Source organism: Fulvia fulva, chromosome 1, assembly GCF_020509005.1.
Source record: "Fulvia fulva chromosome 1, complete sequence".
NCBI classification, from domain to species: domain Eukaryota; kingdom Fungi; phylum Ascomycota; class Dothideomycetes; order Mycosphaerellales; family Mycosphaerellaceae; genus Fulvia; species Fulvia fulva.
In genome coordinates, this window is record NC_063012.1 from 743615 (window position 1) to 763447 (window position 19833).

At 46.4% G+C, this 19833-nt stretch overlaps 6 protein-coding genes across 6 annotated transcripts; 1 reads left to right on the forward strand and 5 right to left on the reverse strand.

Annotated features, from left to right (window-relative positions):
- Positions 1-10089: 10089 nt before the first annotated feature.
- CLAFUR5_00200 (uncharacterized protein) lies at positions 10090-10347 on the reverse strand (the record flags this gene model as incomplete). The annotated part of the gene is given in 2 exon segments (XM_047899348.1): positions 10090-10261; positions 10274-10347. 2 exon segments carry the CDS (start codon positions 10345-10347, stop codon positions 10090-10092), a joined length of 246 nt encoding a protein of 81 aa, XP_047756414.1.
- A 3274-nt stretch (positions 10348-13621) lies between these two features.
- On the reverse strand, positions 13622-14146 carry CLAFUR5_00201 (uncharacterized protein; the record flags this gene model as incomplete). The annotated part of the gene is made up of 1 exon (XM_047899349.1): positions 13622-14146. The coding sequence occupies one exon, from the start codon at positions 14144-14146 to the stop codon at positions 13622-13624; it is 525 nt and encodes a 174-aa protein (XP_047756415.1).
- Positions 14147-14990: 844 nt separating this feature from the next.
- On the reverse strand, positions 14991-15692 carry CLAFUR5_00202 (uncharacterized protein; the record flags this gene model as incomplete). The annotated part of the gene is made up of 1 exon (XM_047899350.1): positions 14991-15692. The coding sequence occupies one exon, from the start codon at positions 15690-15692 to the stop codon at positions 14991-14993; it is 702 nt and encodes a 233-aa protein (XP_047756416.1).
- A 509-nt stretch (positions 15693-16201) lies between these two features.
- On the reverse strand, positions 16202-17410 carry CLAFUR5_00203 (uncharacterized protein; the record flags this gene model as incomplete). The annotated part of the gene is made up of 1 exon (XM_047899351.1): positions 16202-17410. The coding sequence occupies one exon, from the start codon at positions 17408-17410 to the stop codon at positions 16202-16204; it is 1209 nt and encodes a 402-aa protein (XP_047757284.1).
- A 270-nt stretch (positions 17411-17680) lies between these two features.
- Positions 17681-18805, reverse strand: CLAFUR5_00204 (Putative tRNA (cytidine(32)/guanosine(34)-2'-O)-methyltransferase; the record flags this gene model as incomplete). Its single annotated transcript, XM_047899352.1, has 1 exon — positions 17681-18805. The coding sequence occupies one exon, from the start codon at positions 18803-18805 to the stop codon at positions 17681-17683; it is 1125 nt and encodes a 374-aa protein (XP_047757285.1).
- Positions 18806-19034: 229 nt separating this feature from the next.
- CLAFUR5_00205 (uncharacterized protein) lies at positions 19035-19710 on the forward strand (the record flags this gene model as incomplete). The annotated part of the gene is made up of 2 exons (XM_047899353.1): positions 19035-19050; positions 19124-19710. 2 exons carry the CDS (start codon positions 19035-19037, stop codon positions 19708-19710), a joined length of 603 nt encoding a protein of 200 aa, XP_047757286.1.
- Between the last annotated feature and the right edge of the window lie 123 nt (positions 19711-19833).

A 19833-nucleotide genomic window follows, 5' to 3' on the forward strand; every position in this document is an offset into this window, starting at 1 on the left:
ACTCCCCCCTTCCTAGCGACTACCTCGGATAGACGAGGAGTACGTACCGTACGTTCTAGGAGCGATAGCCGTAGGGGCAGCTAGTATTCGTGTATCCTAGAGCCTTCCTCTATAATAGGTACCCCTAGAGGCTGATGTGTTCGCTTTGTAGTTAGGTTACTATACTACTCTATACCCTCGTAAGGCGGTAGTAGATAAGCTTTAGGGGGCACTTAACCGCGGATTTTATAGCTAACTATTCCTTAGGTTGTCCCGCTAGCTAAGGGCGTCTACTTTACCCTACACCCTAGTTGTTCTACCTCTCTTTCTATAGTTACTCTATAAACGATTTCTTACCCTCTTATTATAGTACTAGCTATTCGTCCCTTACCCGGTCGTTCGGCTCGTTTCCGGATTACATACCCTTATACGCTAGTACTTATTCGCGGGCCCTTATAACTATACTAGCGATAACCTTCTATACTAGGTACTATACCGACTTACCTAAGTAGGAGGTGCGTAGTCCCTAGATATATAGGTCGATCTACGGTATAGCGGTCTCGTACTTAAGTATCCTTATTAGTATCGACTTATATACCCCGGTAACCTTCCTTAGGCATTAGTTTTAGATCTTCGCTAGCGGCGCGACGAGTCCCTTCGATAGGTAGGCCGTCTTACCTAAGGACTATACTTAGCTACTATAGGTAAGGACTAGCCGTATAATAGCCGTATATAGAAGTCGTAACTACCGGAAGTCCGCCCCCTATATAGACGTAGTAAGCCTCTAGTATAATACTATATTCTGTTTAGCTTTCCGTATTATTACCTATACGTACTTCCTCTACCGTAGCGCCGGGTCTACCTATAGTCCGAGGATCCTAAGCTAATTTACCGGGTTAGTCGTATACCTCTATATCTAGATAGAAGCTTATATATTATAGAACCGTGGCCGGCGCATAAAGTGTATTAGATTGTACTTTTCTAGGGTAAACCGAGCCCCGTGCCTCCTAGCCTAGTCCTCGTAGATCTTGTACTTCTCTTCTAGTAGCCTATAGTTCTCCTTAGTCGAGGAAGACTACGCTAGGATGTTTATATCGTCTACGAAGCCGCTCGTAGCGGTGTTCTAGGATTCTAGGGCTAGGAGTAGCGTCGCTATAAAGAAGAGGAACAGAATAGGTACTAGCGTTAAGCCTTACGGGATTCTAGTATAGACTACTTGAAATAGGCTTCTATACTAGCCGACTAGGATCGACGTACTACGGTTTTAGAGGTAGGACCGTACGAAGTTAATAAGCTACTTAGGGAGTCCTTTCGACCTTAGGATATAGAGTAGCCGCGGGTATAATACGTAGTCGAAGGCTCCCGATATGTCTAGACTAAGTAAGGATACTACCTTGTCCCTATTCTTATACTAGATAGCCTTTACCTAAGAGGTAATAAGTTCTATCGCGGATAGCGTCGATCGTTATAGACGCGTACCTATCTAGGTGTCCGGGAGTAGGGAGTATTCCTCTACCGCCTCGGAGAGTCTCGTTATAACTAGCTTCTTAAGCGCCTCCCTAAGAGTATTAAGGAGCGCAATTAGGCGGTACGACTTTACCTACGTATAGTCTTCCTTTTACGGCTTACGTAGGACTACTATCGTTAATTATTTAAATACTATCGGGTAGTATCCGGTCTATAGGCAGGCGTTAAAGTTCGCTATAACTACTAGGGCTAGTTAATCTCTATACTTCTTAAGTAGCTCGTTTAGGATCCTATCCGGCCCCGGGGCTTTCTTCGCCGGTAACTTCCTAAGTATAGCGGTAACTTCTCCCTCGGACACCTCCTATTAGACCGCGATACTAGGGGCTAGGGGAGTAGAGCTATTTATATCGCTTAGATTAGCCTCGACTAGGAGCGGGAAGAACTTACTAGCTAGTAGACGCGCCTTAGCCTCGGGGTCGCTAACCGGGCTACTAGGCGATTATAGCGCTAGGATAGAGAAGGAGGGGCCCTATATAGAGTCCTATCGGGCCTTTTTCGCTAGCTTCTATATCCTCGCTAGCTTACCGGCGATTTCTTCTACTATAGCTCTCTAGCCGACTGCTTTCTCCCTCCGTATTATAGCTTTCTTCTATTAGTATACCTCCCTATATACGTTCTAGGCATCCTCGCTATAGCTACTCGTCTCTACCCGGCGGGCTCTCCTTACTTCTCTTACTACCGTAGTATACTTTAGCGTCTAGTATAGTTTAGACTATATCGTTAGTTAGGTAAGCGGAACGTAAAGTAAGGTCGCTTTTCTTATTTCGTCTATTAATACTTAGACTACCTCGTCTATCTCGTCTTTACTATTATATTACTACTACGCGATCTAGACTAGCCTCTTAGAGTTATCGAGGTACGCCTAGATATTAGCCTAGTAGGCCTTTCCCTAGTTTAGCTTAGGGGTTCTCGCTAGTATACGTAATATCTATATCGTAATAGAGGTCCTAACTAGTATATAGTCTAACGACGCCTCGAGTTTATGTTCGATCCTATAGTAGGTTACTATATAGTAGTAGCTATCTAAGATCTAGGAGAGGTCGATCGTACCTTAGAGTCCCCCTCTCTTCTAGGTACCTAGGTCCCTTAGGGTATTAAGGGCAATTACGTTACTCGCTATTAAGTCGAGTACTTCGTCGGCTATAGGGTACGGCTATATAAGGCTTTCCTAGGAAGGGTAGTATATATTAAAGTCTCCTACTACGATATAGTACCCTTATCTCTTAAGCGTACTATCTAGGTGTCTATAGGCCCTAAGGTCGCGGCTAGACCTCGAGGCTAGCGGGTATATATATAAGTTATATATCTTGGTACTACCTACGTAGAGGGAGGTAATATCGCCCCCGCCTTCTTTATCTACGTAGTATACTACCTCCTAGTCGGATTCTAGTATGTCCTTACTAATATAGAAGTATATACGGGGTCTACCGTCGCCTCGTAGGTATGTCGTATAGCCTAGTAACTTATAGGTCGTTAGTCTCTTATAGTACGGGTTAATCTATAGCTCCTAGATTACTAGGACGTAGTAGACTTACGGGTCCGCCTCGTATAGGAAATAGTTCTAGACTATATCCTTACTATAGTTAACGTTATACTAGATAATACTAAGCGTATCGAGGCTAGTTATCGTTATCGACAATTATTTCCTCTATAATATCCTATATTCTACTATTATAGTCTCCCTATAGAGTGTATAGAAGGTAGGGACAGAAGAGCCTTAGAGTGCTTAGAAGTCGTTAAGAAGTGAAAGTCTAGCTTAGTACGTAAGCGCTAAGAATTATATACCCCGTAATACTTACTACGGGACCTAGCCCTCTAAATTTACTACTCTACTAAACCTTAATAGATTCACTTCGGCTCGTAACTATATGACTTACGGCACTCCCGCGAGTACCCGCGACTACGCTAGACCCTAGAAGAAGCTCGTAGAAGACTCGGAACGTAGGGTAGGTTAGAATAAGGTTCTAAGCAAAGCTACTAAGCGCGGCTTCGTACGGGTTAGCCTTATTAATACGGGGACACGCACTCGCGAGGGTCGCGTATAAATATCTGGCCTTCCCTAGGCCTCTCTTACTTTCTTCGTCTTTCGTTTTATATAGCAATTATACTATACCCTTTTATATCTATACTTCGTACCTACATTCTCGCTTTTACCCTTATATCTTATAGGCTAGGCTCTTGCCCTAATATCTACTACCTTATATATCCTAGTCTACGCCTATCGGCTAAATACTAAAGGGGAGCCGGGCCTAGTCAGATTCCCTCGCTATAGCTAGTAGAGTACGTAGCCTCCCGTATATCCTAGGTTACGTATCCTTTATTTTATTCTCGGCCCTAGGGCGCTTATACCCGACCGCCGCTAGCTAGTTCCGGTATAGACTAGCCTTACGGTCGCCGTAGAATCTTAGGGCGACGGTTCTGTTTATAATTGCCTTGTTTTTCGCTAGTTTCCGCTATAGGCATTCCGCGCTATACGATAGGTAGTACTCCGGATAGTTCGCGTACCGTCTTATACCCAATATATAGTCCCTAGATATATAGTCTCCTATATAGTTCGAGTAGGCCTACTTGTTTATATACGTATAGGTTTAGTGTCTATACTATTAGTATTTAAAGTATTAGAGGACACGAAAGGATAAGGAGTGCTTTCCTACTATCTTAAGGCTATATTAATAGATTAGGCCTTATTCTATCGCTAGATCCGCCGCTTTCGCGTCTTATAGCTATATAATTAGCGCCGAGGCCTTCCTACCTTCTAGCTATTTCCTATAGAGCCAAGTCGCCTTCTAGATTAGAGAGTTAAGAGTGACCGGGTTGTCCTCTTAGAGAGTACGTAGGTAACCTTAGTTAGTTAGGTCGAACTCCTTAGGTATATTATAGACTAGGATCGTAAATTACTTCGTAAAGACCTTCGCTAATACCGTAACCTTAGATACCTACTATAGCTATACTTCTAGGTACCTCCTAGTAGTAGTAGAGCTAGTATAGATCTATAGAGTACCGTTAGACTATTAGTTCACTACGACTACCCCTAGTTAATTTATTCGTTAGGCGAGCTCCTTATTCAATAGCTTTATAACTTCGGCCTAGTCTTCCTTTACTATAATACGGATCGTAACTATATCGTACGTTAGGCGGGGGCCTAGTGTCGATACCGCGATCAATACCTAGCTATAGGAGTATTAATTCCGGGTGGCCTTACTAATCGCCTAAGACGTCGTCCTTATTTCTTATTACCCTCGGTAATACGATAGTATAAGCACCGTACGTAGCTAAGTAATCATTACCTATAGAGACCAGTATAGGAGCTAATTGTTAGTTTCTATACTTTTTACGTCCTCTATAAGTTGCTACTAGTTGTCTTAGGGGAGCTTCGCCTATAGAGCCGTAGGCGCCGTTAGTACCGTAGCCTAGGCTACTATTACCTAGGAGTTGCCTAATATAGCTAGGTACCTCCGCCGCGTTTAGAGCTAAAGAAATAGGGTGAAGAGAACTTTAAGCTATCTAGATTAAATAAGGTAGAACTCCCTTAATTCTAGGGGCAGTGGCCTGCTTTATAGATCGTTAGAATAGCCTTAATAAGAGCTTTCGAATATATCGTGTTTTAGGGCTATAATAGATCGATTTAGCGATAGTATCCGGGTCCGGATATAGTAAAGGCGTTACGCTTAAATAATAGCTTAGGCATTTCCCGCCGGTACTTTAGTAACCGTAAGGCCGTTATTATTAGCCTTCTTCTTAGGACGCTCGTATAGGTTAAGTAGGTAGCCGGCGGCGCCTAAGACGTAGCCGGTACTCCGGTAGCGTAGGTAGCTACCGCTAGCGATAATCTAAGTACGCTAATCTTAAGTAAGTTATATAAGGTTCTTATTAAGATGTAGTATCTCAAAGGGAGTCAACAATTAGGAAGTGATCTAGTAGCCTAAGGCATCTACGATGACTTAGCTTGTAGGGAGATACCTTCTCTCCCCTTTAGCTTAGATAGACATCTAACACAATCAATATATTAGTTCCTAATATATTGCTATATACTCGTACTATTAGTTAGTTGAAGATTGATCTCTTACTCCACTCCGCTACTATCTACCCGTACCTATTTAATAGTTCTTATACTAATTAGGGCGGTCCTTCTACGGAAGGAGCGGCTAATTAGTATAAGGAGAGCGGCCGAGAGGTATACTATTATCTAAAGGGAGTATCGGTAGTATAATCTACCCTACTATAGGAGGTACTAATACCGTACCGTTACCCTTAGGTATAGTCGTCTTCTTATCCTTCTTCTCGTCGTTCTTAGTACGTAGTAGGTCGTGTTTAAGTTGAGCTAGCTCGCTCTTTAGGCGGTAGTATTACCGAGTAAGCTCCTTAACCGACTTCGCGTTAGGTAGTACGACTAGTCGATTACGGTACTTAAAGCTTAGCTTCTTCTTAAGCTCGATAACCTCGTGCTTACGGCTCGCGCCTTATAGGAGCTAGGCGCGCTTACGTTAGAACTTAGTATAGAACTCGGAGAACTTGTTATTCTCTACTATCTTAAGCGTATCTATATTATTACGCGCGGTGCCCTCGGGATTATAGTCGCCGAAGTTCTTATCTAGGAAACGTAGGCATTTCTTTACGCTCTTAAATAGCCGGCTCGCGGAGGGAACCTTAGAGAAGACGATCTTCTAGGGAATATAGTTACGGAGTATAGAGTATACTAACCCTATAGTCGTTTCTTATACGAAACGTAGGGCGGATAGTACGTCCTTAAAGATAGAAGCGGCAAGCTTATTACCGAGTTAAGTAGTCTACTTATTAAGTATCGGCGAGTCTTTACTACCTATATTCTCTCCTAAGAATTTAGGCTTAGGTACTTCGATACGGGAACTCGTCTTAAAGTCTTCTACTATAGTTCGGTTATAGTATACGATATCTACGCTACTATCTATAATCTTGAAGTCGTCGTCGTCGACGATAACGGTCTCTTATCTCTTTCTCGATCTCTTATCCTTACCCTTACTCTTACGGCGCGGACGCTCTTTAAAATCGGAATTAGAGTCTAAGGACGAGTCGGAGGAATCGGGGTCGGAGGAGTTATTAGCGAATCGCTCCTTACATTACTTCCGCGTAGGCTTCGTAGCGGGTTATTTAGCGTACTTTTTAGCTAGTCTATTACCGCGTCGACGTCGTAACTCGGAGAGGGAGCGGGCGCTACGCTCCTTAGGTTTCTCGGTAGTACGGCTACGCTTAGCTTCCTCGAGATCCTATTTAAGCGTAGCGATAGTCTACTATAGCCCTACTACGTCGGTAGCCGTAGGGACGGAGTCGTCTAGTACGAGTATTTCTAGTTTAGCGACTTTAACTTTAAATATATCGACCTCCTTTTCGGCTCTCTTAGTAGAGCTATACTAGTTATTAGCCTACTTCCTATACTTAGTAACGCCCTCGTTAGCCTTTATAAGGTCCTTATTAGCTTGTTCTAGGTCCTACTTATATTCCTACTTATACTTTTCTATATATTATAGTTCGGTATATACTTCCTCGAACTTCTTCTAATTTAGCTCGTTAGCTTAATATAGCGCCGCCCTATCTAGGATAGCTTAGCGGTGATTAGCCTCGAGTTTACGAAGGGCGTAGGCAATTGCCTCTAGTTAGTTCTAGACGTAGTCGTAAAACTAAGTCGCGTTAAGTAACCGTAGTTAGTCGAGTAGGCTACGGTATATCCCGGTACGACCGCGGTCGTCTATATAGTTAATCGTAAAGTCCTTACGAGTATTATCGGTTGACCTATTCTTATCGAGGTGGTCTATAATATCGCCCTCGTAGAGTAATACTACGAGGTTAAAAGTGTCTATTATTTCGGGTTAGGTATCCTCTCCTTCCTCCTCTTCTAGGAGCCTATCGAGAACCGCGCGTTCCTTATTAGCGTACTTAGTAAAGGGATCTAGTAGGACGGTGTCGTCGGACTAGGTATACTAATCGGATCGCGTAAAAAGTTCTAAGTTTTAAGTTAGTCGCGCGCGGCGCTCGATACGTTAAGTATTCGCGCCGCCGCCGCCGCTAGGGTAACCGGTACTCTATAGCCTAGCTATAATATAGTAATACGCCTTCTTAGCGTCTTGATCTAGAGAGAAAGAGAGAGTACTACGCTACTTTTACGCTAGTACGAGGCGGGGATTTCGAGGAGTCGTAATATTACGATTTCTAGAGTCTTAAGCGGCGCTAAATATAGTAGCGTCCTTAATATAAGCTATCGAAGTGTTACGAGACTATAGTACGAGAGTATAAGTATATAGTATTAACGAAGTCGATAGCTAAAGAGAGAAGAGAGTCTAAGAACGAGGCCTATACTTAAAGGCCGAGGTGTCGGGCGTCGGTATCGGGCCGAGCTTAGTCATCCGGGTCACGTGATCGGATTCGACTAAGCTCGGATCCTTTACTTACGGAGCGGCCGTAATATACTAGAGTAAGTTTAGCGAGACCTAAGAGTTATAAAGAATACTTAGAGTAAAAGAAGCGAGTAAAAGACTTTAGCTAAAGTACTTAGGTCTTAAAGGCGATCTTATTAGATTAAGTTAAGAAGAGTAGGCGAGGAGCAAGATTAGGTATATTCCCTACTACTCGAGAAGGACACTTAGGAAGATCGTTAGCCTCTATAATAAAAAAGTCCTTAGGAAGCTATCCCTACCCTAGCTAAACCCGCTAAGGTCCCGTAGGATATACCGGTTAGAGAGATTAAAATATTTAGCTCGACGCTCTATCCCTAGGCCGACAAAAAAGAGTTAGCCCTACCTTAGAGAATATTACTTAGATCAAGCGTAGCGGACTAAGTTATAGCCGAACCTAAAGCGGCTAATAGCCTTTTAGATATAGATATACCGGACTTAGTAGACCCGGAGGTTAGATAAGCTAACCTATCGTAGTAGCTACTTTAAGAAGCCGAGGTAGTAGCTAAGACCGCTCGCCTAAAGGGACTAAGGTAGCGGATAATAAAGAAGAAACTATAGGAGTAAGCCTAGTTACCGAAGCGGCGCTAAGGGAGTTAGGTCGTAAGAATTATTAATTAGGGTTATTAGTCTATAGTACTTTTAGGTTAGGCTACTCGGCTACCTATCGCTCGTATAAAATAAGAACGTAGTACTAAATTATAAAGTAGCCTCGGGCTTATTATTATCTAGGCTCTTAGAGCCTTACTTCTAACCTAGGAACTAGGGATTACTAGGTACTACCTCTAGATCCTCTCTATTATTATCCTCTATTATTGGTATAGGCGAACGAGCTAAGGAGCTAGGTAGAACTATAGCCCCTCTTAGCCTCTTAGTAATCGAGCCGAATCGTAAAGTACGTCTAGTCGCGATTAAAAGCGATAGGCTACCTTAGAATACCGCCCTTAGGGACCTCTTCGAAGACGTTAAAGTCGGAGTCTAACGCGGCTACTAGCTTCAGAACGCCGCTAAACTAGAAGCGGCTATAGTACGAAGGGAGTATATAAATTATCTTAAAGAATCTAGATCCTCCGTCGATCCTTAGATACTAGCGCGAGATACGGGCTAACTATAGCGCGATCTAATTGTCTAGCTTAATAACGTCGCGAGAGAACTAGACTTTGAACTAGAAGGTGTAGAGCCGAGTCTACTAACCGGCTAACTATCCCGTAGGTATATCCGGAAGGCGCGTCTTAGTATAAACGGGGAGCCGCGGGAAGTTATTAGATATAGCCGAAGTATAGGTAACGGTAAGGGCGTCTATCTAAGCTATTAACTCCTCGCCCTAAGGAGAGTACGGGACAGGAGCTATAGTAAGCTATAAGGAAGAAAGGAGTCTAAAACACGTTAGTATTACTACGTTAACGCCGATACCGCGGCGCGGCTTATATACCTTAATCTAATTAAGAATAAGTTAGCTAAGGCTAAAGAAGGTTAAGGAAGAAGCTACCGAAGGGTAAAGAGGTTATTAAAGACTTAGTAAGCTTAAAGATTAATATTTATAGTTAGATTAATTTAGAATAAGAGCGTGCTTTTATACTTACGTTCTATATAAGCTACCTAATACTACGAGCTTCTAACGATACGGGAAGGCGCGAATACGGGTAAGAAGCTCGCGGTGAGGTCATCTAACGGGGTTAGTAAGCTCGTAGTGAGCTTAGGCAGTAGAGTTAAGCCGCGTAAGGCAGTTGTATATACGGAGTAAAGTAAGCTAAAGGGTCGTAGGCTAGGAAGCTACGACGAAGGAAGCTAAAGCTTTAGGATCTCTTTTGTTATCGATTTAAGTATATAGGCGATCAGGCTAGCCGCCTCAGGCTGACACAGGTGTATTAGGGTCTAGTAGGGGAGGATGTGACGTTCTTATCCGAACACACCGCCGGCTTGGCGCTCAGCTTTGTATTTAGAGTTTTCTTAGGTAGCTTTTCTATATCTTAGATTCACACTCGCCATGGTTCTTACATGGCACAATTTCGTCGCTGTACTCTATTATATGTTCTTTGATGATGATTTCCCTTGAGTATCCGTCTCGCCCGCGCCCGCTTCCGCGACGGTACAAGGTTTCAATCTAGCGCAGTTGCCTAGGCGCGAAGGAAGGCCATGCAGCATACTCGGCTCGATCTTAGCAGATCCCACTAGCACGGGTCACTCTGTGCTGTAAGACGAGAAAGCCAGTTTCTGAGTCGTCGTCCTCGCGAGCGAAGTTATCGTTCTCCTCATCTATCCAATGTGTTTGCGGTAGGTCCGCATCTGCCATGTAGGCGTCCCGGGTATCTTTGCCTGGCGAACAGTGCCTGCAAAAGCACCTTGTGGCAGGAGGCGCAAGCACACTGCCGTTCGTACGTGGGATGACATTGAGCCAGGTATTTTCGGCGAACATGGTATCAATCCACGGGTGATGGACCGTTCCAACGACTTCCGCATCGGCACCGGGAGTGCCTAACAGCGGAAACCAGACTGATCAACAAACAAACGAGTCAAAAATGAGGTGAATGACTTGATTGTTTGTACCCTGCTAGCTCGTGACTTGCCTTGCAAGTGAATACACAGCATCTGACTTGCCTTGGTTGCTCAACTTGTGACGTGCCAAGACCTATATCGTCGTCGTTACTAGTGTTGCTGTCGGAGGTGTTGTTGCCGGAGTTCTCACCCTATTGAACAGCTCTTTCTCAATCGTTATCACCCCTTGCTTGCACCAGCTTTTCAAGGTCATTGGGTTGTTGATAGTGCTTGCTACTATGTGCCTTCGCTTCGGTATAAGAATATTACCTACTTAACTAAACTGTCGCTCCGGCTTATTACTTATTATAGGGCAGTAGGAGATATCGATCGCTATTCGTACTAGATTAGGCCATTGCGGTAGCTTATCAACCTAATACTTGATAGGTGAATTAGTAATAGCAAGCTTAGCTTTAGGGTACCGCGGTAGGCGTATATACTACTCTATCTTATCGAGGCCTCGTTAAGCGTAATCTTCGTCGCTCTCGTAATCTTCGACGAAGCCCTTATCGACGGCAAGGTATAAGGACTATTACGGCTACTTCTTCTTAATTGTGACTAGCTTATAGGTTAGCTAGAGCTTTGTTACCTCTTTCTTACGGCCTATAATCTACGTATTAGTAGGACGGAAGCGGCTATCGCTTTTGTTATACTTAAGCTAACGCTACTTTATTCTTAGGTATAATACGACTACTACTACGTATATAGGTATGTCGTCTAATTGTATAAAGTATTCACTTATCTTCTACTAAGTAAGGTTAATTACTATAGAGAAGTAACCCTCTACGGTTAAGGGTAGTTAGAGCTCCTTAACCGATACTCGTTTAAGTATTATATTAGTCGTTATTTAAGACCGCGGTAGTATACGCCGTAGTAGCTAAAGTAGATACCTCTCTCGCTACTCTTCGAAGTATTATATTACGCGAGCGAAAGTAGGTAGTACCTACTAGATTATACCGAAGTTACCGCCGGTATTACCTTATAGAGTTATCGTTACGTCCTTTAACGGCCGAAGGATCTTAATATATCGCTTAATAATAGTCTAATCGTTAGCGGTAAGGGTATCGCGTACGATCGAAGGAGGTTTACGACTAGGCTCTATACCGCGCTCTATATAGCGGCCTAGGTAGTTATACTAGCTATCGACTTCTCGGCGTATAAACTCGTCGATAGCTAGTATTAGGTACGCGGCTCTCTCGGTACTATCGACATAGCTATTCTAGCGTATCTCTATAGCGTAGATAATACCGTATATATCTTAAGCGCTATCCGGCTTCGTTAGAGTAATAAGGTCAAGTTATAGTTAATCTAATAGCTATAGGCGCTAAGATAACGAGTTAATAAAATATAGTACGTAGTAAAGCTTACCGATAGGCCCTCGCTTTCGCTATAGTAGTAGATTGGCCTCTTTAACCGATTTAATAGCGATAAGCTCGTCTTCGAAGCCCTACGTAATATCGCCTACGTACTTACCGAAGAGCGTAGCTTATATAGTAAGGTTGAAGGTATAACTAGTATAGCGAAGCTAGTACTACTTCTTATCGAGTCTATACTCGGTAGATATAAAGCCTATTACCTTCGAGTTATTACTAGCGTTATTAGTAATAAAGTAACCGATCTTATACTCTACGCCGTAGTAGATAAGCGTATTACTAATAGTCTCGAAGATGTTATATCTAGAATAACGACCTCGCTATCGTAGTAATACGAGTAGTATCTCCGTAGCTTTACCGTCCTTTTTAATAAAGTAAGTAACGAGCCTAAGTAGTACGAGCTTATTCTTCGAAGTCTATAAGTCGAAGCTATAGCTAATCTTACTTAATAATAAGGCCAATTCTCCCGTAATATAGCCTAGTATCTTATCGTAGATTCTATTAATTATTAAGCTAGTAGTGACTTCATACGGTATATAGGACTTATAGCGTCCTTAAAGGTAGACAAGTAGTCGTCTAAAGCGTACTGTCTAGACCTTACGATAGGGGATATTATCTTTAATAATCTAGCTATAAAGTAGTACGAGAAACTCGTCCTTATCGAATTCGATAGTACGCTCGTTATTAATCTACTACCTACTATAATATTGATCTAAGCCCTTCCTCTTCTTCTCTTTTAGTTAAATAATACTGTTACTATCGATATAGTACTTCGTCTTTATATAGTTCGAAGCACTAGTCGTAGAGACGTTAGTCTTATAGATGCCCTTCTCTTTTCTACTAGCGCTATAGTATAGCTTATAGAGCTAGTATTCGAGCCTATCTTTGTCCTTAATAGGCTAGCCGTAGTTCTAAATAAATAATAAGTAGTTACGGTCTTATAAGGTACGGTAATAGGCCTTTAGTCGCGTCTAATCTAGCTAGTTAAGCAAGTCGTACTTTCTCTTCCCTAGTACCTTAGATATGTCGGCTTTGTTACTTACGGCGTCTATCTCGATAGTCGGCGCGAACAGATCTTTAGTATCTAGTACGGTTAAAAGTATACTACTAGTTTTAACTTGCTACGAGTCTATGTTATAGTATAGTGAGGTCGTGAAGTTGATGCTTAGAGGTTGAGATAGACGCGTCGGAATTGAGAAGTCGGGAAAACTGAAGCGGGAAAGCACGTGACTGTCGGTACGTGATCCGATTAGCTTAGAGATAGGTCCGCACTTCCTAGAATTCTACCTTCTTAGATCGACATGACCTTGAATATCATTAACAACACCTTGTAAAACGACACAGATATGCTCACAAGGCTTGCAAACGAAGGAGAAAACACCGCTTGATCGTTTGAAAATACTGACTAAGCTATAGGCTTCCAACTTGCTTGCTTGTGACAAGGCTTGATTGCAAACCTTGGAGAATGACTTGCTTGTTGATCAGACTGGCGGAAACGAGCCATCCACGCGGTATGCATTGATCACCCACCAAGATGGCATCTGCGTTACCATGATCACTTCCTCGCCGTATCCATTCCAGGCAAAGTAGAGCTTCCCATCGAACAGCCACTTCTCAGGGGCGCAGCCCATCTCAGGGAAGATCTGATCGCTGAAGTACCCTTCCCTGCCGCGGCCGCGCAGTGCAAATGAGACGGAATGGGCGACTTCGTGGATGAGAGTACATGCCATAATGAGCCAATGTCTTTGGCAATGTGCCTTTGAAGAGAGAATCTTCTTGTCCTTAAGCGCCCCGAGCTTTTGTATCGACAACTCGATAGTGCTTTGGTGAAACGGACCCCAAATGCACGAAGAATGGGATCTCTTGCAGGGGACGGTCCATGCAGCATCGACCCCCGAGTTCCCTGCCAATATCTTCAAATCGAAGTCGTATAGCTAATGACATCTCCTCGAGCAATCTCAAGACCTTCGCCTTCTCCACAGGCGGTAGAGGCGCAGTCGTATCATGGATGGGGTGGAACTGAACACGCTGTACTCCATGCTTGCCCAGGACGGGAATATACCGCCCAAACCAAAAGGCATGCCAAAAGTGAGAAGCGCCATCGCAAGTAAGAAGATGTGATACGAGTACAAGTGCTGGCCCGATGCGGAGGTAGTCGATGTCTTCTATGTCCCATCTATCACGGCGGAAGATAGGATGAATGATCCTGCTGTCACATTCTTCTATCATTCGGAGAACTTCTGCATCGATGATGTCTGTAGCAAGCTGTTCCAAGAGCGTCTGCACATAGTTTCGTTCTGCCGACATTGTGGCGGTTATCGGAAGGGATTGAGGGAGGCTTAGTAGTCGAACGTCGAAGGGATTAGTGGACGAGTGCGAGGGTACATTATTGGTTCCTGCGACAGATCATGCAATGGAGGCGGATGGCGGTAGTGTGACAAACAGGATGGGCAACGCCGTGTGTTGTGTGCTTTTGGGTTTCGTCGACAGTATTCACGTGGTGCATGAGTGAACTGACATAGTTCATCACGTACAAGACTCGCAGTTGTCCCGGTGCCATTCACTTGCTCTATCGTACATGCTTCCACCAGTCCAACTGTCGCGTGTTTCTGTAAAAATATCGCTGGCGTGTCTCCGTGACACTTGAAAGCACCCCCTGGTCCTGGATGGCGTACCCTTGGTCCCACGTCAACGATAGCATCCACTGAATTTTCTCATCTTTACCTCCTCCAACTTCGTCATTGAAGCAATACGCATGCGAGACGCATTGACAACTCGTCTGTGTGAGCGCACAATGATGTGCAGCCACCAGAAAGTGTGCGTCGTCGGCGACAGCAGGATACTGTCGCTGGGAGACATCGATGTGAGGACTGCACTTGATGCAAGAGCAAAATATCGCCAAGGGTGCAAGCAACGCGCCACTGGTGGCGGGTATGTCATGCTCCCACGTCTTCCGAGAGTGGATGGATCTAATCTACGCGCTGTCAATGACTCCAACAGTCTCGGATGCCGATGTGAACGTAGTCAAGAGTGGGTACAACCCGTGCTTCCGATAAGCCTTGACGTGGCTTATCGAAGGCAGCTGGTGCATAGCCACAACTTCCTCTTTCGTGGACTCTCGTTGTGTGATGAAGGGCCGGCAGTCAAATAGTCATGTGATGATGGCGTGACCCATTTTACTAAACGTCTGTGATCCGAAAAAGTCCTCGTATCCAGGGCCATTGATGATCATGGATGCTGAATGCGATACCTCGTGCACAAGTGTACATGTTAATTGGAGCCAGCGTCCGAGGGGCGATGTTGCCGAGGCAGACTTCAGGGCGGAGAGCAAGTCGTCGACATCTTTCGTCCGTATTATGACGGTGCTTGACCAGCTCCATCTGTGGCTGTCGGAAAAGTATGGGATCTCTTGCAACGGGCCTGCTGCGTGGCAACGTCCGCGAGCGCCAGACATGTCTTCGAACTTGAGCTTCACAGCAAGTGCCATCTCCGACAGGGACCGGAGTGTTCTGTCTCGTTCTTCTGCAGGAAGTACATTGCCCGTATCATGAATCGGCAGAAATCGGTAATGTTGCAGGCCATGTTTGTCCGAGAAGTACTCGCGAGCGCCATGGAATAGAGCATGCCAGAAGTGAAGAGCACGATCGCAAGTCAGGAGCCTAGAGGCCAGTGAAAGCGCAGGACCGAGAGCTAAAAACTCGCTATCCGTGATGTTTATCCACTGTTCGCGCGTAAATATTGGGTGAACTTCCGAATCGCTGTATTCTTGGATGATGCGGATGACATCCGAGTCGGTGTTGAGCGATGTGATTTGTGTGAGTAGGTACGGAACAAGTTGCTGACTCGTCGACATTGCACACGACAGCGTCCGGAGTCGCGACCTAGGCGTTGACAATAGATCGATGGGATCGATGCTTGGGCCCGCCTTGCTTCAGGTGGGCATGTGTTGTCAACGAGCAGGAGCTCGAGACGAGAACTTGCATTGTCCCATCGAGGGGGTGTTGTGTCGAAGCATGTGACACACGCATTCACTTGCGAATGCCATTTTGTTATCCACTCAAAGAAGCCCGCTCATACACCAAGTCAGGTTGCAACAGGATGCTCTCCTGCCACAGCACGAGGCGACCACTTGCAACGAGCAAGCGTGGTCTTTGGCTGTCAGGACCGTGGGATTCTGGCATCGTGGTATTGTCAGAGCTCCAGACAGTGAAAAACGCTGTGTGCCAAAGCAGTGCTTCGCCTTCGTAAGATGCTGTAGTAATTCAGTCCGGAATGCTGGTAGGGCGATGGCGTGGCGTGATACGAGCCCTTGAGTGTCCATAGACAACACCGCCACGCGTTGGTAGTGGACTTCTCTTGTGACTAGTCCCTATTATGAAAAGGATATTTCTCGCGCAGCGCGAGAACGCATGTTCTGAAGACTGGATCACGCAAAGCTTCGACTCCTTCTTGACTCAACGACAACATCCACTGGATGTTTTCCGAAGCCGCTCCACCGTCCAGATCTGGGCGAGTTATGGCATGTGCAACGCATCCAGGTCGAGTAGCATAGTCCGCCGAGTCCACGCTGTCGATTGAGTGCGTTGGGTAGCTTCCTGTGTCAGTGATTACACGGCAGTCTTCACACTGACAATATGTAACCGTCGGTCTGAGCCCCTCGCCATTGTCGGCAACAAATTTTTTGTTCGACGTTATCCCCATGAAGAGTTCTTTCAGCCATGCATCGTCGACAATGCCGATCATTTCGTTGTCTGGCCCAAGGTCGCGGAAGAGAGGAAAGAGGCCAGACTCGCGATAGATCTCAACCATGCTGAGGTTCGGAATGTGTCGCAAGGCGAGGACCTCTTCTCCGTTGTGACGCAATTGTGAGATTTCTGGACGACCATGAACGATCCAACTGGTGACGGCGTAGCCCATCTCGCAGAAGTCTTGATTCGCAAAGATCCCTTCTGTCTCAGGCTCAGCTGCGGCGTACCATATGGCGTGCCCAAATTCGTGTACTAGTGTGACCGCCAAGCTGAACCAACATCGAAGAGGTGCTGGACCCGATAGGTGCTGACCCTGGATCCTGTCGAGCGTTCTTTGTGAGATCGAGATGGTACTCCGAGTTGCGAGTGGTGAAGTAATGCACTGAAACCTGTCCGTCCACACTGTATCTCCAGGTTGGCACCGACCATCATCTCTACCTGTATCTGCGAATCGAACCCTGATCAAATTAGAGATCTCTTCGAGTGCGGCCAATACTCGCTTCTCCTCCTCGGGTGGTAGCGGCCTCTGCGTGTCGTACACGGGATCGAATCGAGTGCGTGTCATGCCGTGCCGGTCGCGATGTATAGTGTGCTCGCCAAAGAGGAACGCGTGGAAGAAGTGTAGGCCACGAGGGCAAGTCAAGAGGTAAGAAGCCAGCACGAGCGCAGGACGACAGAAGATGAAACCGTCGTCAGAAAGCCCATCCCAGCGACGTTGTTGGAAGACAGGGTGGATTGTTGATGTGCTACTGTCCCTCAAAATGCGCGCGATGTCGGGGTCCCTGACCTCTGTGAGGAGGAGGTATTCCAGAAGGAAATCCATGTCAAGGCAGGGCTGCCAAACTCACGAGGATGTCGGGTGAGAGTGATAGCGATGGAAGTAGTCGAGGTCGCTCGAGTACGCGGTCGAGGATGGAGAGGTTTGTTGAGATCGCGGCAGGATGCGCAGCCATTTTGACATTCATCTCGCGAGCTCGGGATGGTGCCGTTGAGTCCGTGCCACCTCGTCGCACCAATCACTAGTCCCTGTTCCGGATTCATTCCCATAGACAGCGACTTCGTTCAATGGAACCAGATACCGGTCTCGCCTCCATTATGCCCCAGCGCGCAGCTTGGTCTTGCCATAAGCACCACCCATCTTCTTCCTCTCCTCCAACGCCGCGCGATAAGGAGGAGCAGTCGGCGGCTGCACCGGATCCAAGCTAATATGTCCTTCTGGCAACTTGTGGCTCGCATCAGCATCGTACGAGCTCAGATCACCACAAGCCAGGAAAGGAGCGATCCATCTGTCATGGTCCACATTACCCAATTCCGTGTCCAGCGTCAGTTCAGTGATCCCATCCTTACGAACAATGCGACCAGACTTGATGCCGGCTTTGAGCTGTTCTTTGTCTGCCTCGAGCTGTCGAATCGTACCAAGGGGATTGTCCAGGCTGGCTCTGAAGGCTGCAGGTGGTCGGAAGTTGGTGCAAACAATGAATGCTTCGACACTACTGGCTCTGCTACTTCTAGGTTTGGCAACGGTCACTCCTTCGAAGACAACTTTGAGTTGTGCGTAGAGCAGGTCGACGTCTTTGCCACGGAAGATCTTGGCGACGAATCTGCCACCTGGGTTGAGAACGCAGAGAGCCAGGTTGAGTGCCGCCCAGAGAAGTTGAGACTGGACGTAGATGTCGAGGTCGTGGAGGCCAGTAACGTCAGGGGCACCATCTGAGATGACCAGATCGACGGGATGTGAGGCCTCGATGGACGAAGAGTCCCGCTCGTAGGTCGGATCCAGAGCCTTGAGCAGCAGCGGTATTGTCGATGGGTGGGTAATATCAGCTTTCAGGCAAGTGATACCCTCCAACGGCGACATAGGCTGGAGATCGATGGCCACAATCTTGACATCCTTCCGCGCTTCTGCTGCCGGTGCTTCAAGGGCAAGATGCTGAAGCTGACTGTCCAGCGGCTGCTCTTCTTGCAGTCTGAACAATTCCTTGAAGCGCTGATCCTCCCATGCTGCTCTGCCGATGCGTTCCCCTTTGATCAGTATACGCGACAGCACTTGCGACCAACTCCCCGGCGCGGCGCAAAGATCGACGACGCGAGTCACGCCGTCGAAGAGATTGAATTCCTCGTCGAGCTGCAGCAGCTTGAAGGCCGAGCGTGCACGCCATCCTTGCTCTTTCGCAAGGCGGTAGTAGGCGTCTCGCTTGTCCTTGGAAGACTTGCCCATTGCTGTGGTGGTGACGTGGGCAACAATGCCAGAGCCAGCAGCAGCGGCGATATCGTAGGCTGAGTGTGTGGTGGAAGCATTGATGGGCTGCCACTAAGTCTTACTTCATCCAAGTCGGCAGGCTACAGAGAGCATACACCATCCACCCAATGACCGAGACTCTTCACGAACAGAGCAAGATGTAACAACTCACTCCCTCTCCAGCTACGCGCTGCAGCAACAACCCAAAATGTCAAGCTACGAAGGTGCATTGAACCACAGACATCACACATCACACATTACACTCCAAAGCATGTCACTAACCATCAATGTCCGCAGTCGAGCACAACGTCCCCCAAGACCAACAACAGCCCCAACCTCGCCGCCGCCCAGATCTTTCAACCTTCTTCACCCAACTCGGCCAAATCGACACCACAGGCAACCGCCAACCGCAAAATGCCAACTCGGTCCCTCTCCCCTCCGACGTCTCCGCCGCACTACGAGAACTCGCCAACGCCTTCGCCATGATGCGCGGCGACTCCGACGCTCCCACCGACGGCGACAACAACGACCGACTCCTCGACCGCTTGATCCGTGAACTGCGCGACTCGGCCGAGCATCCGCCAACGGAGGTTGAGGGCGTCAGTGATGAATTCGTTGAACAATTGGAGCGGATCCCGAAGAAGAGCTTGAAGAAGACGGATGATTGCAACATTTGCTTGAATGCATTTCTTGATGACGATTATCCGCTCGTGGTGCGGCTGCCGTGTGGCGGGAGACATGTTTATGATCTGGAGTGCATTCAGCCATGGTTGAAGACGAAGGGGACGTGTCCGTTGTGTCGGCAGGACTTTAGGAAGAGGAAGGAGCCGGTTGTGAAGAAGGTGGAAGACGAGGAGGAGGAGTATGATGATATGTATGCGTGATCGATGTGGGGTGGTGCCCTGTGTTCGAAGCTGTAGCATGGGCACGAGACACAAATGAGAACCTGAAGTCACGGACAAACTGACGACCACCCCTCTGAGCTGCTACATCAATCGATACACACA